The 14,975-nt window shown below is 51.9% G+C and overlaps 1 protein-coding gene across 5 annotated transcripts in view; it reads right to left on the bottom strand.

The window, feature by feature from the left end:
* SEPTIN9 (septin 9) overlaps nucleotides 1-14,975 on the bottom strand; it is a 143,289-nt gene that overhangs the window by 63,498 nt on the left and 64,816 nt on the right. Inside the window, exon 1 of one of the 5 annotated variants that reach the window (XM_064467447.1) lies at nucleotides 12,586-12,786. The exons of the other annotated variants lie outside the window; for them this stretch is intronic. Within the exon in view, the coding sequence (XP_064323517.1) occupies nucleotides 12,586-12,640 (55 nt within the window). The 5' untranslated portion in view covers nucleotides 12,641-12,786. Of the gene's footprint in view, nucleotides 1-12,585; nucleotides 12,787-14,975 lie in introns of those variants that run through there. 5 annotated transcript variants of the gene reach the window in all.

Below are 14,975 nucleotides of genomic sequence, written 5' to 3'. Positions count from 1 at the left end.
TTTTTTCCCAAATTCCTAAGTTTAAAACAATGCACCAGTCAAGCCCGGTTTGCATTTTGCAGGAAAACAAAGGGAGCGGAAGGGGCGACCCGACAGGGAGCCTTTCCCCAGCCTTGAGCAAAGCTGGGTGGGCAAGAACAGCAGAGGACACAGCCTGGCCAGGCACTGCTAGCTCCCTGATGGATGGGATCTCAGTTTTGTCAATGTCAGGCTTTTAAAACCTGCTTGTCACTCCTCCAGCCAGCCAGCTCAGCCTCATTTTATTCCCTTCAAGAAAGCAGCCCAATAACCTCACGACAGATGTGTCTGGAGGAACAGTTTAAAAGTAAATGCTCTCAAGGAACCCAATAGCAAAGGAAACACTGGCAAGCATCTTTTATTAACCAACATCCCTCTGGAAATTTCTCAGTACCAAGTGATTTGGGGACTTATTTTTGACCTGATAATGAGCTTTGGATACAAACAGCCCTGCTGACCTACAGGGTTCACTGCATGAACCACCTCCATCATCTCAGCTCCTTTCGGTCCCCTGCCACTTGCTAGTGCCAAAAGAAATGGTGGCATCAGCAACCAGGTGGTGGGTCATGCAATGGCATTGCTGGAGCCACTGCACATGGCCCTTTCTTTTGACCTCAAACCTCTCGAAGTGCCCCAAGCCCGGGGTAAACCTGCTCAATGCCACCAGCACAGTCCTTCTGGAGCACAGCCATCCCTGCCCTTATTGGAGAGCTGGACTGAATATAACACCCAAAAACAGCTTTTCTCCAGGTCCTTCTAGACCCACCGCAAAAAGGAGAAAAAGGTCAAAGCCCAGACACAAAGGCAATCAGAAAACCTAAGGAAGAGTTGCAGGAGACTCAAGCCATCACAGTAAACCCTCCCATGCCAGCGCTGTGGACCTGACAGGCAGTAAGGGGGCACCCAAGGGGCTGGGCAAGGAACTGTCACCCCAAGGGAGGGTTGGAAATGGCTCAGCACAATTTCTGACAGCAAAATCACAAGGACCCCCAGTCCCCAGTGGCATTCCATCCCCAGTGTCACTGATTTGCCTGGGGACAACCCAAGAGCTTTCCCGCCCATGACTCTCTACAGGACGGGATGTCCAAATCATGCCTCTGTTTGCATGGGGATTTTGGTACCCAGCTTGTCCTGCTGGCACATTTGGTCACTGCCCTGAGTCCAGTGTGGTCTGGAGAAGGTCAGACATCCCAGGCATGAGAAAGGAGAGGAACTGTGACCCACAGGGTTTGTGTTTCCACCTCTGAGACAGAGACCCACTGCCATGAACAACATCCTCAGGGATGTCACTTTCAGCCATGGCGGCGCTCAGTGGCACTGAGAACGGCTGCAGCTCCCTTGCTCAGCACTGTCTCTCTCCTGCTCCTTGCACAGAGAAGAGAGAAGGACCTCAGGAAGCAAAACAACTCTCAAAAAAAAGAAAGAAAAAGCTTAAAAATAGCCTGTCCTGCCCAGAGCCAAGAAAGGAAAGTAAACAGCCTCTGCTCCAGATGACCCTCCTCCTGGCTTCCTGCAGGGAAGCTGGTGTGCTCATTACAACAGCAGGAGCTGAAGACAGGGCAGTGCTGCAGGGCCCCACATCCCACTCCCACCCACACAGTGCCAGGGTATCAGGCCAGCAGTCACAGCTAATGCTCCAGGCTCCTGTGGGGCCCCAGGTCCACATGTCCCCGGACACCCTGGGCCAAACCCTCAGACAAACCCGAGCAGGGTTTGGGATGGCCATGCTGCAGGGTTATCCCCACTATGACATTTTCCAGGGGATTTTCGGCACTAGCAGGGCTTCCCCAGCCCCATCGGCAGCATCCAGTCTGCTGGCCGGTGTTGGACGCAGCTGGCAGGGAAAGAGGCAGAGGTGCCGAGCATCACCCTTCCTTCTTTTCCTCTGGAGGTGCGCACGCTGAGGCGTGAGCGCAAAATGGTGTTGCCATTGACATGTGCTTCCTTTTAACCAATTTGGGCAGCTCTGGCTCAATCCAGCATTGCTGAAGGCAGTGGATCCCCTCCCACAGCAGGGAAAGCCCAAAATTCCCTAAAATGAGATTTCCAAGTGCTTCCTTTCAGAAGCAGCTCTGTCCCTGCCAGCCTCTGCCCACAACCATCGTGTGTGGGCTGGGAACCACTTGCTGCAGTGTTCCTTTGGGGACCAGACCTTTGCAAACCTCTCGAGGTAGTGGCATTTTGCTCAGCATAATGCAGCCATGGCCTCACTTTGCAGGGCCAGCCAGGCAGGGCCAGCTTTACAAAATACCAATATTAATCCTGACGGATGAGGGAGGCACAGGCTTTCTGAGATGGCACCTGCTGCAGGCAGCTCTGCTGGCAGCTCCTGCAAACCCACAGTTTTGACCAAAATGTGGTTTCTGCCAGCCAGTCACTCTGAGGCAGGGAATGCATGCTTTCATCCCCGATCTGATGCTCCCCCAAGCAAGCACTGGGCCTGAGAAATAATAAAATATTTGTGTGTCTTTCTGTTTTGTGCTGTGGCACTGGGGATGTCTGCTCAGCACAGTCACTGTGTCCTCCCGGTCACCCCACAGCACATGCCACCAGCTGCTCTTTAGGGATCTTGCAAATTGGGAAGAGGGCACAGAGGTCTGCTTCAAAACCCAGTAGCTCATACGACAGCCAAGATTTTTCTGGAGAAGCCACAAGCAAATGGCATGGCCAGGACCTCGTATCTACACGCTCCTCTCCCAGAAGGGAAGTCCCTCCTTGGTCCCAGCCAAACCAAGGGCACCCAGATGTCATGAAGGGCTCTGGCTCCTGCCTAAGGGCTCCAAATCTCCCAGTGGGAAGCACCAGGATTACCCGTCCCTTCGTCCACTGCAGCTCATCCTGCTCCGCAGTCCAGCTCTGGGCACCCCATGGGACCCACGGTGGGTCAACGAGGGAACATCTGCTCCTTTCTTCCCTTTTTGAACAGAATACCCCAAGTAACAGTCAAGGCGATACTTTATACAAGGAAACCTCTATGCACAGAACTCAGGAGGAGACCAAAATAAACAGTGAGGGATGCTGACTCCACCAGGACCTGCTTCACAACTGGAGCCTTGGGCTCTGCCACAGCCACAGTGCCCAACTGCTTCCCATTAAACATCCTCTGCCCCTCACGTGGTCTCTGTAACCCAGGGGTTACGTTTGCTTGCTTGCTTAAGCACGGAAAGCTTTTCTTGGGTTTTTCGACACATAAGAGCCTTATGGGACTAAGGCAGCCAGGGGCCCCGTTATTTCACATGATACAATGGTACCATTTGAGAGCGCAGACTTTCTCTAAACTGCTACCAGATGGTCACCTCCTGTTCCCAGGGAGGAAAGAGGGGGAGGCTGCAGGTCTCATCTTTCAAGGAGCTCTTAGAAACCCAACATAGCATTAACCACTCACAGCCCTTAAAGCTTCCCAGACCCCTGTCACCAGGCAGCAAGATGCTCACAGCAGTTTTCTGGTCCAACTCTAGTGCAAAGAGCATGTTTGCCCATGTTACCATGGGGCCACCTGAGTTTGGTTTATCCGAACCCATCATCCGTAAAGTTGTTGAATAGCTGCCATGATCCATAACAGAGGGGGATGCATTTTAGTGACTCAGTTACAGGAACAAGTAGGATGTTCTTCATGTACCTATAGGTTGCATATACACTGTATATTAAACCTAAAGGTCCCGCAGCAGAACAGGAAGGGAGTTGCAACCCTGCCGTAGGGCCAGAGGATGATACCTCTATCCTGTCCTCAACAATAAGGTGCTCCCAACTGCACCAAGCCCCTCAGCTGGGTCAAAAACATAGGGCCGAGATGGGAAATTCACTAGCAGTACAGGCAGCAAGCGATGCTCCACATGCTGGCAGGGCTTTGTGAGTGCACCAACAGCTTCAAAATGGCACGAGAAATTCAGATGCCCTCTTATATCTGGGGAAATGAAGGCAGGAAACTTTAAAAGCGCCTTTCCCAAAGCCACCAATCATCCAATGTAAAAGAGAAGTCAGGGTTGCTGGATCCCCTCCCTGTGCATGTGTCAGGAGGTTTCACACCTTTCTTTTACCAATAAATCAACCTTGTTGCAATATATACATATAAACACATATGTAAAAATATATATAACGACAATCTGCTGTTGTAGCATGACTCTCACACTATCCAGGGTCAGGTTATGAATGGTTTATGCACAAATAAATCCTTTTTCTGACATTACAAATGGTATTCAAAAGAAGTTGCAATAGATTGCATGGTCTGACACATTATTTGTGTGTAGAAGATAATGCTGGCAACATCACTATGCAGTGCCTTCCCGAACTGTGCAAACAGTACCAAGAGGTGACTTATGGATGAAATTTGGGGACAAATCCAAGTTCAGGGCTCTGACATTAACCAAAGCTTTTCAAGCAGCATTTCACTCACACACAGTAAGCTACAAAGACAGCCTACCAGAAATGAACATGCAAAAGGAAAGTCAGGACTAAGAATAGAAAAAAAAAAAATCCACACTCAGATTAACTCAAAATCCTAGCTTTCCAGTCCCTATAATGCAGTTCTAGAAAGGTTTTAGCTTTGATTCTCCATTACACTTTGGTTTATATAACCATTTACCCTCAGCAAAATGCTTCCAGATCAGACCAGTATATTTTACATCCCTTATATTAATTTCATACTTGCACAGAAAATTACATAAAATACAGGGTATCCAGCCCGGCAGATTGCATTACTGGCTCTGCCACAGGCTCTGTGCAGCTTCTGCCTCCAGTCTGTGCTCCAGTTTCCTTTCATATGGGGGCGGGGGGGGGAAGGAGAGAAATAAATCTTCTCTGAGCCTCCTAGGAAACTGCAGATTTGGTTTGGTTCACTAATATTTGTAAAATGCCTTAAAATTATCACTCAGAAGGCAAAAGTATGATGCAATGTCTTGCAGACCCCAGACCGCTCTGTGCTACCAGCTTCGATGCTGGTACCGCACCAGGTGTAGGAAGCCATAAGCACCCAGACCCACCCCGACGAGTCACGACTCCCAGCACCCACGCCAGGGTGACTCAGGAGGGTGACCAGCCTCCGTGGCAGGAACTGGGTGAGTAAATCGTTAAGTGATTAAGTATCTGCTTGAGAAGACTCTCTGATGGGTGGTGTTGCAACATGCTGGTTAAAAAGCTAGGGAAAACGGTAAATTAGTAGAAGTAACTAAAGCAGGGACGAGGGCGCCATTCAGGCCCACAGTGCTGCCTGTACTGCCTGCTGATTGCTGGCGCTACTGCAGATGGCTCTGGCACCTCTGTTGGAGGGGACACCCAGCAATGCAATGTGAGCAGTTGTCCAAATGTCCTGAAGGCTGGCAGAGCGCAGACCACTCCTCCTTTCTCCTCTTCAGCAAACTAAACACGCTAAAAAAAAAAAATCCATCCTTTTCACATTTCCCTATATTTGCATTTCCAATGACCAAATGGAAGAAAGACTGAAGTCCCAACCCAGTCCTCACCATGCTCCTTCCCACCCAAAGCAGTCCAGCAGACCGGCGCCAGCGTGATGCTCTGTGCCAATGCCCTCACCGTTAACCCCTGCCATAACTCCCAGGGCTGGGGCAAACTGGAGAGCACCCAATGCACCAGGAGCAAGGGGCCGTACCATTTTGTGATGGTTACTCAAACTGCCACGTCTTGTGCTGGGAGGATGGCGGCACAGGCCAATGTGGACACGGTGTCCCCTTACCTGCAATCCAAGGGAGACTGCCTGATGTCAGCAGTGCATACACCCAGGCAACAGGCTGGTACCCCACCCCAACTTGCACTAACTTGGGTGCCAGCAACAGAGCATCTGTTGCAGCGCTAGGAGGATGCAGGGGGACAGACCGTGCTGGCAACTATGATTCCTCACCTTTTGGCATGCAAACCAGCCAAGAGCCAGCTTGGGCAGACCCTGCACCTGGGTCCCAGCTCCAAAGCCCCAAGCACTGAGCTCTGTCCAGCCACCTCACAAAAGCAATCACAGTAAAAGCCTAAATCACAGCCATCAGGAGATAAGAGCTCTCATTAATCTGGGGGCAGCTTTTCAGAATAAGTTGAGGCTAACAATAAATAATAATAATAAACAATAAATATAAAATAAATAAATAAAAATAAATATAACAATATAATAATAAGTAATAATAAATAAATAATAAATAATATTGTTGCCTCCATGTCCCACCTCTAATGATCAAGAATGTGCCAGAGTTCACTGCAGCAGGAGGAGGGAGGGAGGTTGGGAGATGAAACGAGCCTGCTAATGGCCCTGCAGAAAGATATTGCTTTACATATCAAATATCAGAGTTACAAACATGAATATCTGGAGTGATTATGGGCTCTGAAGTCTCCATTATTGTCTTTGGATTTTTGACAAGTCCCAGACCGGGCTTTTGCGGCTGCTGTCTGGGTCCTACAGAAAATAAACCAGCATCCAGACAGTGCAGCCACAGGACACCAGAGGTGCCAGGACTCTCACTTAGCAGCAGGTTTGCTATCATTTTTTGGCTAAGAGATGCAGACATGGTCACTCAAATGTATTAGGCATGACCCAACATGTTCTAGGGGTGCTTGCTACTCACTCCATTGCCATAAACCACCAACAGGCAAGGAGCAAACAGTAAAGCTGGAGAATGATTATACTTCAGGTGAGCTTCTTATTAAGGGAAAGATGCTACCAAGATCCCAGAAACTGGCAAGTACTTGGAGGAGCCAGTATGGCGTACATGCTCCAAACTTTGACTTACCTCCAGGCACCAGCAGTACACTTGCACAGCCAAAGTAGCTACCCTGGCACCAGTGTGCACTCATCCACCCTGTCCCTTCCCATCCAGCCACTTTCAACAGTTTTGTGATTAGCACAACACTGTGCTCACTTTGCCCAAGACTGATCTCAAATGGACAGCAAGAGCTCACCCGTACCAGCCAACACTGGAAACCCTCCATGCTGACACAGAGCCAAGGACACACTGCTCCATGCTGCAGTGGTTGCCCATCCCCAAGGACGTGCAGCCCAGCCCTCCTTGCATAAGATGAGTATAAACAACAACCTTTAGATGATCCTACATCCTAACTGGTGGTAGAGGCTATCCCCAGGGTCCAGCCCATGTGGACGGAGAGATCCACGTCCTGTTCTTCCCTTTCCCACTCCCCCTCATAACATTTTTATTCCCAAAGAACTAAATATACATAGGGAAAAAAACAGCCAGCAGCGGTAGGTCTCTGCTGCTGTAACCAGGCAGATGCGATTTTTCCACTCTGCGCATGAAAGGCCAGTTCTACGGGGAAGATACAACTTGTGCTGGGGAAGACAGCTCCTGCCTCTCCCACCCCACACTGATTTGGCAGAAAACTCTCATCTACACCATTCTTTTGTCTCACTTTCAGAAACATAGATAGGAAGAGTGGAAAAGAGAGGAAACTCTCCAAAGCGCCTTTAAAGCTCATCTTTGACGACATCAGAGGTGATCACCTGTCTCAAAGCAGCACACTACATCCACCAGCTAGGAGCAGTGCTGGCTCTACCCATGCCGGGCTGGTGATGAAGAGTACCAGAAGACACTAGTTGCCGTATAATTTTGTTGGAAACAGCCCAGGAAATCCAACAATTGACATTCAGGAGCTTTGCTTCATTCCTAGGGTTGAGATGATCTGAGATATGATCTGAAATATCTTTTTGTATTTCCTTTTCCAGGCATTGAACCTCTGTACACGTGGGACCGTTAGTCACAGACCAAGTCTCCCAGCCCACTCCCATGCATGTAAGCCCAGCAGAGCACTCATCCTGCAAACCCTTAGGCAGGGCTTAAAAGAGAGACCCTGAATCCAAATGAGATGCTTAATCAAACATGAAGCACATCCCCTCCCTGGGGCTTTTCATCATATTGAATTCAAGCCACATCACCCACGTAACATTGCGACCATCCCTGGCGTGTTCCTGCTAATATTAGCAGTAGGGTTGAGTCCCAGCATCCGCAGCACGCCAGCAGCAGCTGCTCCCCACAGCAGCAGGCATGTCAGCCCCGAGCAGCCTGGCGGACACACCACAGCCACATGTCCCAGAGACATCCCAGATATTTGCTGAAGTAAATTTTAAGAACGGACCCATGAGATTCACGCATGTAGAAAAGCCTATTTCTAATACAGCCCCCTCCTGAAAACAACCTGGCTGATGGTTTTCTTGTCTTTAACGACCCTTAAAACCACTATATAACTTAGCACAACTCAGTACCTCATTAGGACAAAGCCTTTGGCTGAAATTCTAGAAATAATGTGCGTCAGGCGGTGCAAAAAGTATGTATCTGTAGAGAAAGCATCCAATAACGGGGAAGAAAAAAAAACCTAAAATAAAATAACCAGAGAAGACTTCCTATCAGCATTGATGTGACCTGGCAGGGCAGGAGGCTCCTTGCCCTCAGTGCCCAGCTTCACACAGTGCACAGTGCTGCCAAGGCTTGCCCACCAGTGAGCACATGCTCCCCGAGGTAGCTGGGCTACAGGAGATGTGTAAATGAGGAATTAAGAACCATTAACAAAGGCTGTCTTACAGTTTCTACCAGAGTGAAACCTGCAAGCTTGCATCCCCCCCAAGGCTCTAGCTCCAGACATCACATTGAACCCCTTGGCACCACCCTGCCGCTCCATACACTTACAACTCCACCCGGCACTTACCATCATTCACAGCTTGCACCCACTATGACATTTTGTGTTTCAACATTACGAGGAAACAAATCTGGTGTTGACTGACAGCATGAGCATAGGCAAAGAGCGCTCAGCATCACTGCTGCCAACTCACCATCAGTGACTGTCAGCAAGAATGTGCCTCAGTTACCCCTGGGACTCTGCTCAGCAGCAACCACATCCCACCAGGATGAGGGGCTGGAGCAGATCTCTTCTGTCTTACTACCAGGCAGTAGATCATGAGTGCACAGTGCTTCAAGTCCTTAGCAGGATGACGAGTACCACGTTGCGGAGTTATCTTTGGGCATCATCACAACCAACCAAAGCTGTGAGCAGGAACACCCGCCCCTCTCTACAGTCAAACATTGCAGACACCAACACTCCCATATCACCCAACCTGAACAGGATCAGGTTGGTTTGGGGTTTACAGAATCACACAGAATCACAGAATGGTAGGGGTTGGAACGGACCTCTGGAGATCATCCCATCCAACCCTGCTGCTTGAGCAGGCACACCCAGAGCAGGGGGCACAGGACCGCATCCAGGCGGGGTGTGAATGTCTCCAGGGAAGGGACCCCACAGCCTCTCTGGGCAGCCTGTGCCCCTGCTCTGGCACCCACACAGTAAATAAGTTTTTTTCTCATATTCAGGTGGAACTTCCTATGTTCCAACTTGTGCCCATTGCCCCTTGTCCTGTCATTGGACACTAATGAAAAGAGCCTAGTCCCATCGTCCTGACACCCACCCTTTAGATATTTATAGGCATTCATGAAATCCCCCCCCAGTCTTCTCTTCTCCAGGCTAAACAAACCCAAGTCTCTCAGCCTTTCCTCGTATGGGAGATGCTCCAGTCCCCTGATCATCTTTGTAGCTCTCCTCTGGACTTGCTCAAGGAGTTCCACATCCTTCTTAAACTGGGGGGCCCAAAACCGGACACAGTACTCCAAACGTGGTCTCACCAGGGCAGAGTAGAGGGGGAGGATAACCTCTCTTGATCTGCAGGCCACATTCCTTTTAATGCATCCCAGGATACCATTGGCCTTCTTGGCCGCAAGGGCACATTGTTGGCTCATGGTCAGCTTGTTGTCCACCAACACTCCCAGGTCCTTCTCAACAGAGCCACTTTCCAGTAAGTTTACACTGCATTAACACAACGCACAAGCATCCCACCACCCGGGTGGATTTACTGCTACAGGTTCCCTTCCCTACTACTCAGGGGTACGTGTCTGAGGCTCCTGGGAGCTGAGTGACCCACAGGCCTCTGAAGCAGAAGTGAGTTTGGGAAGTGCTGCCACAACCACAGCTGAACAAGCCACGCTTCTGAAAACCTGCCAAAATCTATAAACCTGGGGCAGAACTATTATGCTCCGTAAATCCTGGCAAACCACAGACCTAACAATGCCCTCCCCCATTAGAGGTAAGGAAGCTCTTACAGTCAAATAAGCAGGATTAGTGCCCTCCCAGCAGGACCTGATGGCACAGTATGAGGTGGACACACGTACTGCTGCCTGGATGCAATCATCCCATTGCATCATCAGGCACAAGGAAGAACACACTCTGCTGTACTGCATTTCCCTCTCACATGTTGCTTTGATTTGGAAACTAAACAGGAATAGAGTATCTCTTACTCCTTCCTCCTCCCAAACGGCCCTTGCATCCTCCTCAGGCTCATGGAGGCTGGCAGCTCCCACACCAGCAGCCCATGGCTGCCTTCTGCAACCCAGCAGGTACAAGAAACTCCTCAGTCCTATGCCAGGGAGGGATGCTACAAGGAAAACAGGCAGGAATAACCAGGGTGATTTGGGAAGGCAGGTAGTGTGTGATCAGCAAGAACAAAGAGGTGGCTGGCTGCCGGGTGATCTGGTGTTTCTTCTCCAACGTATTTTTGGCTAATGTTTCCGGCTTGGCCACAGGCTCCCTGGAGCTGCAATACCCACCCAACAGACGTGAACACTGCATCTCCTGCCCTACGGGCTAAAAATTAATTGCCTTGTTCTTGGGAAGCTGCTACACAACCCAGAAAACTAATTAAATTGTGAAACAGTAGCCCAGATCCCTGCTCAAGGGCAAGGCCAGACCTCTTGACTGCAGACGCACAGAGCTTTACCCAACCTCTCCCTCTGCACAGGCAGGAACTATAAAGTGCTTCACGGACTGAAAAACAACAAAATAAGTCGCACTGCAGAGCAGCTCTACAGCCTGAACAAACAGCCCTGGGGCTCACAGCACAGCCTTTATCATATCTAACTAGGGAATTACTCATTCTTCAGAGATTTAAATGCAATCGGGGCAGGCGAGAGGAAAGGCTGTAATTACATCAGCACTTGGAACCCTGCGGTGGGGAAGGTCACAGAGTCCCCAAAGAACAGTTACAAAGGCGCTGTTGAACCCTGAGTGCCAAACTGATGGTGTATTCGGGTGGCTCTCTGCATCCCAACACTTGTTAGTCCTAATCTTCTTCAGGAACGAGACTTCCCTCAGCCTCCTGCTAAGCCCTCCACTCCCAACTTCGGCTGAAGAAAGCCCAAGGGCTGGAAAAAGAGGACATGAATGTGGCTAATCCTTCCAACGAGGGCTGTAGAGACCCAAACTCTGCCACCCGTTTCCTGCCTGACCTGGAAGAGGAACCCTTTTGTACTCAGCTTCCTCAACTGCCCAGCAAGAAAAACACCACGGCGCTCCTTCCCGAAGGCAAGGCCGGATTCACGGGGAGGCAGCGAAGTCGCCTCAGCCTATAGCTCCACACGCAGCCCCTGGATAAGCTTTCACCGCGGCCCCCGGATCTCCACTATTTCTTGGTTGTTTTTTTTTTCTAGAAACCGCTGCACAAAGCTCAGTTTGGGTTGCTGCCAGGACGTGAGAGTGTGTAGGGACGGAGCTGCTCTTCCAAAACTCTGCTCAGGAAGATGAGCTCCCCCGAGCCAATCTCTCAGCGCCTGCTGCAGACACAACCCCCCACCCCTCTTCTGCCTGTTTCTGACTCTCATACCCATCTGGCAGCAGCACGCTTCTCCGCTTAGTTTCTTGCCTGAAAAAGCCAACACGCTGGGCAAGAGCCACAGATGCCCCGGGAGAAGGCATCCCCGTCTGCACGCCAAGGGGACTGCAAGGAGATACTCCACTGGAGAGCGAGGCAACAACTATCGGGCACCTGGAGCTCTGCCACGGGACAACTGCAAAGCTTTCCAGGGCGGGCAGCTCCCGCTATGGACATATTTGAAACTTCGGCTCGTTATCCACCTCCCAGCTACTCTAGGGCTGTGTTGACATCCAAAATCTGGGAGTCGACAGAAGGGCTAGTGCCTGGGGTTTAACAGACGTGTCACAGCCATGTCAGGCGTGTGTTTTCAGCTCAAAAGTCTACGTAAACCAACTTGGAAAAGGCAGAGAAAGAAAAACATCCCGTAAGATCCTGCTTTAGCAGGTAACACCCAACCGCAACGCTGCTCCGAACAAAGACACCGCAGCCCGGCGGCGGCCCCGACGGCTGCCGCGGGGGTCCGGGGCGCCGGAGGGAGGGGGGGGGGGGTGTTGCGGGCTGCCCGGCGACCGCCCTTGGGCAACCCGTTCCTTCCAGCCCTACCCGGCCGGCCGCGACCCGCGGCGGGCCCCCGGCACAGACCGGGTGCCCCCCAAGCAGCGGGGGCCGGCGGGGGCCGGCGGGGGGCGGCGGGGGACAGCCGCAGCCCGGGGGGAAGCGGTGAGGGGGGAGCTCAGCCCCGCTCCCCCGTGGCCCCCCCAGCCTGGCGCGGTGCCCCGAGGGGCGCGGGCAGCTCCGCGCTGCCCAACCCGCCACGGCAGCGCCTTCCCCCACTTTCCCCCCCAGTTTAGCCCAAAAAGTAGCGCCCACACACACCCCGGGGCTTAACCCCCACCCCCACCCCCCAAATCCCCGGGGCCACCCACCTTCGAAGTCGGAGATGATGCCCTCCAGGTGGGCGTTGACGGCCGGGTCGGTCATGGCGGGGCGCGGGGCGCTGCCCCCCGGCTCGGCGGGGCGCGGGCGGGCGGGTGCGCGCAGCCGCCGCCGCCTGCGGCCGAATGAATGGCGGAGGGGGAGCGGCTGCGGCCGCCCCCGGCGCCGGCGGGCAGCCTGCCATGCCGCCCGGCCCGGCCCAGCCCGGCCCGGCCCGGCCCGGCCCCCTCGCTGCGCACTGGCTGCTCCCCACGCCCATCACGCCGCCCCCGCGCCGCCCCGGGTGGGCGGCTGGGACGGGCACCCGCGGAGCCCAGGCGGGAGCCGAGCGCTGCCCGCTCGCGGGCAAACGCCGTCTCGCAGGCCCGCGCGTGTCCCGGGTCCCCGCGCGCCGGGGGCGCGCACAGCGCGAAGCACGGGCTGAAACCCGCGCCTGGCGCCGGCCGTCCTGCGTCTGTGCCTGCTCAGCACGAAGCCCGTGGTAAGAGGTGACCACCGAAGGACGCCCCTCGAAGGGGATGGCACCGGCCTAAACGCGTGGGGTACACCACTGATGTTCTCCAGCACCAATAACCGGAACGGAGCAACTCGGCCACGCTCCCCGATTCTTGTAATTGCTCAAAATCAAACCAGAGCACTACCTAGCAGCGCTAACCCATCACTACCAAATCCCAGCCACTTCTGCAGCCGGCTCTGGAAAGCCACAGCCTCTTGCTGCAAAACCTGCCCCAAAGCCGAGCCCGCAGCCTGGCACGCCTTGGCCGCAGATCGCTTCTCTCCAGCCAGAGCCAGTGAGACAAGCACCAGCTCTGGGCATCAACACCAGCCCCTTCCACGGCACTGATGCCTTCTCTCCACCTCTCAGGCCCTCTCGGTTTGTGCATCTCTCTGCCCATTATCTGATGTTTCTCCCTTCCCATGTTGATTCAGATCCTGCCCTCTTGACCCTCTTTTTATCTGCCGCACCCTGTGTTTTAGTAGCATCATTCAAAAGTGATGATACCCACCAAAATGCGTCCAGGCACATCAACAGGAAAAGAAGAATTAATGGGCTGGGGTTTTAGTCCACTTTAGGTGAACCATAAAGAAAAATTATGCAAAACACTAGTCCTGTTACTGTCTGTTATTGCAGAAAGTACATGCTTCATCACTTACGTCACACTTTTAATTTTACTCTTCCAAAGTCTGCAAACACCACAGACTCCCCAAGAGTATATGTGAACCAGAAAATTAAACCAACAGCACCAATTTCCCAGACGCAAGAAGTTCCAGGTTTTCCATACTGTTAATAGCTTGAGGTTTCAATCCAAGGAAAGGTATTACTTTAAAACATGAGAACTGCTTAAAGTCTTGAGAATGCACCTTTAAAAGAGAAGCATGGTATTTTAAAGTAGATACAGTGGGTTTCCTCCCCTTGCAGATAGCAGCACTCAGCTGTCTAATTTTTTGCACTCCTAGCGATGTCAGAAACCAACATACCACAACAGTGCAGAGAGGAACAGGCTTTGCACCTCTGTGCAGTCGCAACACTGAAATGCAAATGCCTCCCCATGCGATAAAGCCCCCATCCATAAAGCCATCAGTGCACATCTCCCTGGCAGCCCCACTGCCTGAACACCACTACCTGTTCCCAACGCCTTAGAAGAGAACAGGAATAAACGTGGACCTGCGGCGCTCATGCCTCTGGGCTCAGCACCCGGGTGTTGGGTCTCTGCCATCACCACGTCCACACACGCTCTGCAGGGAGCAGTGGCGACTGCCACATTGCACAGCATCACGTGCTGGCTGACCCACACCGGTGGTGCTGATTTTCGAAAGAAAGTGGCTTTATTTTTCTCAAGTGCTCTTATGCAGGTCACACCCACAATCCAATTCAGGTAGGTAAAAATGTAGCCATCAATAACTAACCTTAGTTACTGAGCAAGAAACACTGTCGAGGAGCAGAAAAAACCCTGGAGGACCAGAACTAGATTAGCCCTTTACAAAGGCTGTTAAGCATTATAACTCCCCAGTACACTCTCATCGCAAGGTCATAGAATGGGTTTAAAGGGGGGAAGAAAAATTAACTAAGTTTGACAAACTAAAAACCAATATTGTAAACAAGACTAAAAATCAGCGATAAGGTCACTCTGAGGAAGAACCAAGCACATTTTTTGATGTTGAGAGCCTCCCCACTTGCAAACCTCATAAAATTCAGCATCAGACCCACTGCTTGGAGTTTGGTGACACTCTCTGAACTAGGTCACAGGGGATCAGCATGGCACTGTGATGGGGACTCTGTTCTTGAGGTCAACCAGAGGCAAGAAGTAAACCACTAAAAAAAACCCTATTGTTTGATGGATTGTGAGTAGTGAGTGTCACGGTGATATCCGCCTATCTC

This window comes from Phalacrocorax carbo, chromosome 16, assembly GCF_963921805.1.
Source record: "Phalacrocorax carbo chromosome 16, bPhaCar2.1, whole genome shotgun sequence".
NCBI lineage: Eukaryota > Metazoa > Chordata > Aves > Suliformes > Phalacrocoracidae > Phalacrocorax > Phalacrocorax carbo.
This window is presented reverse-complemented; position numbering and strand designations above follow the sequence as displayed.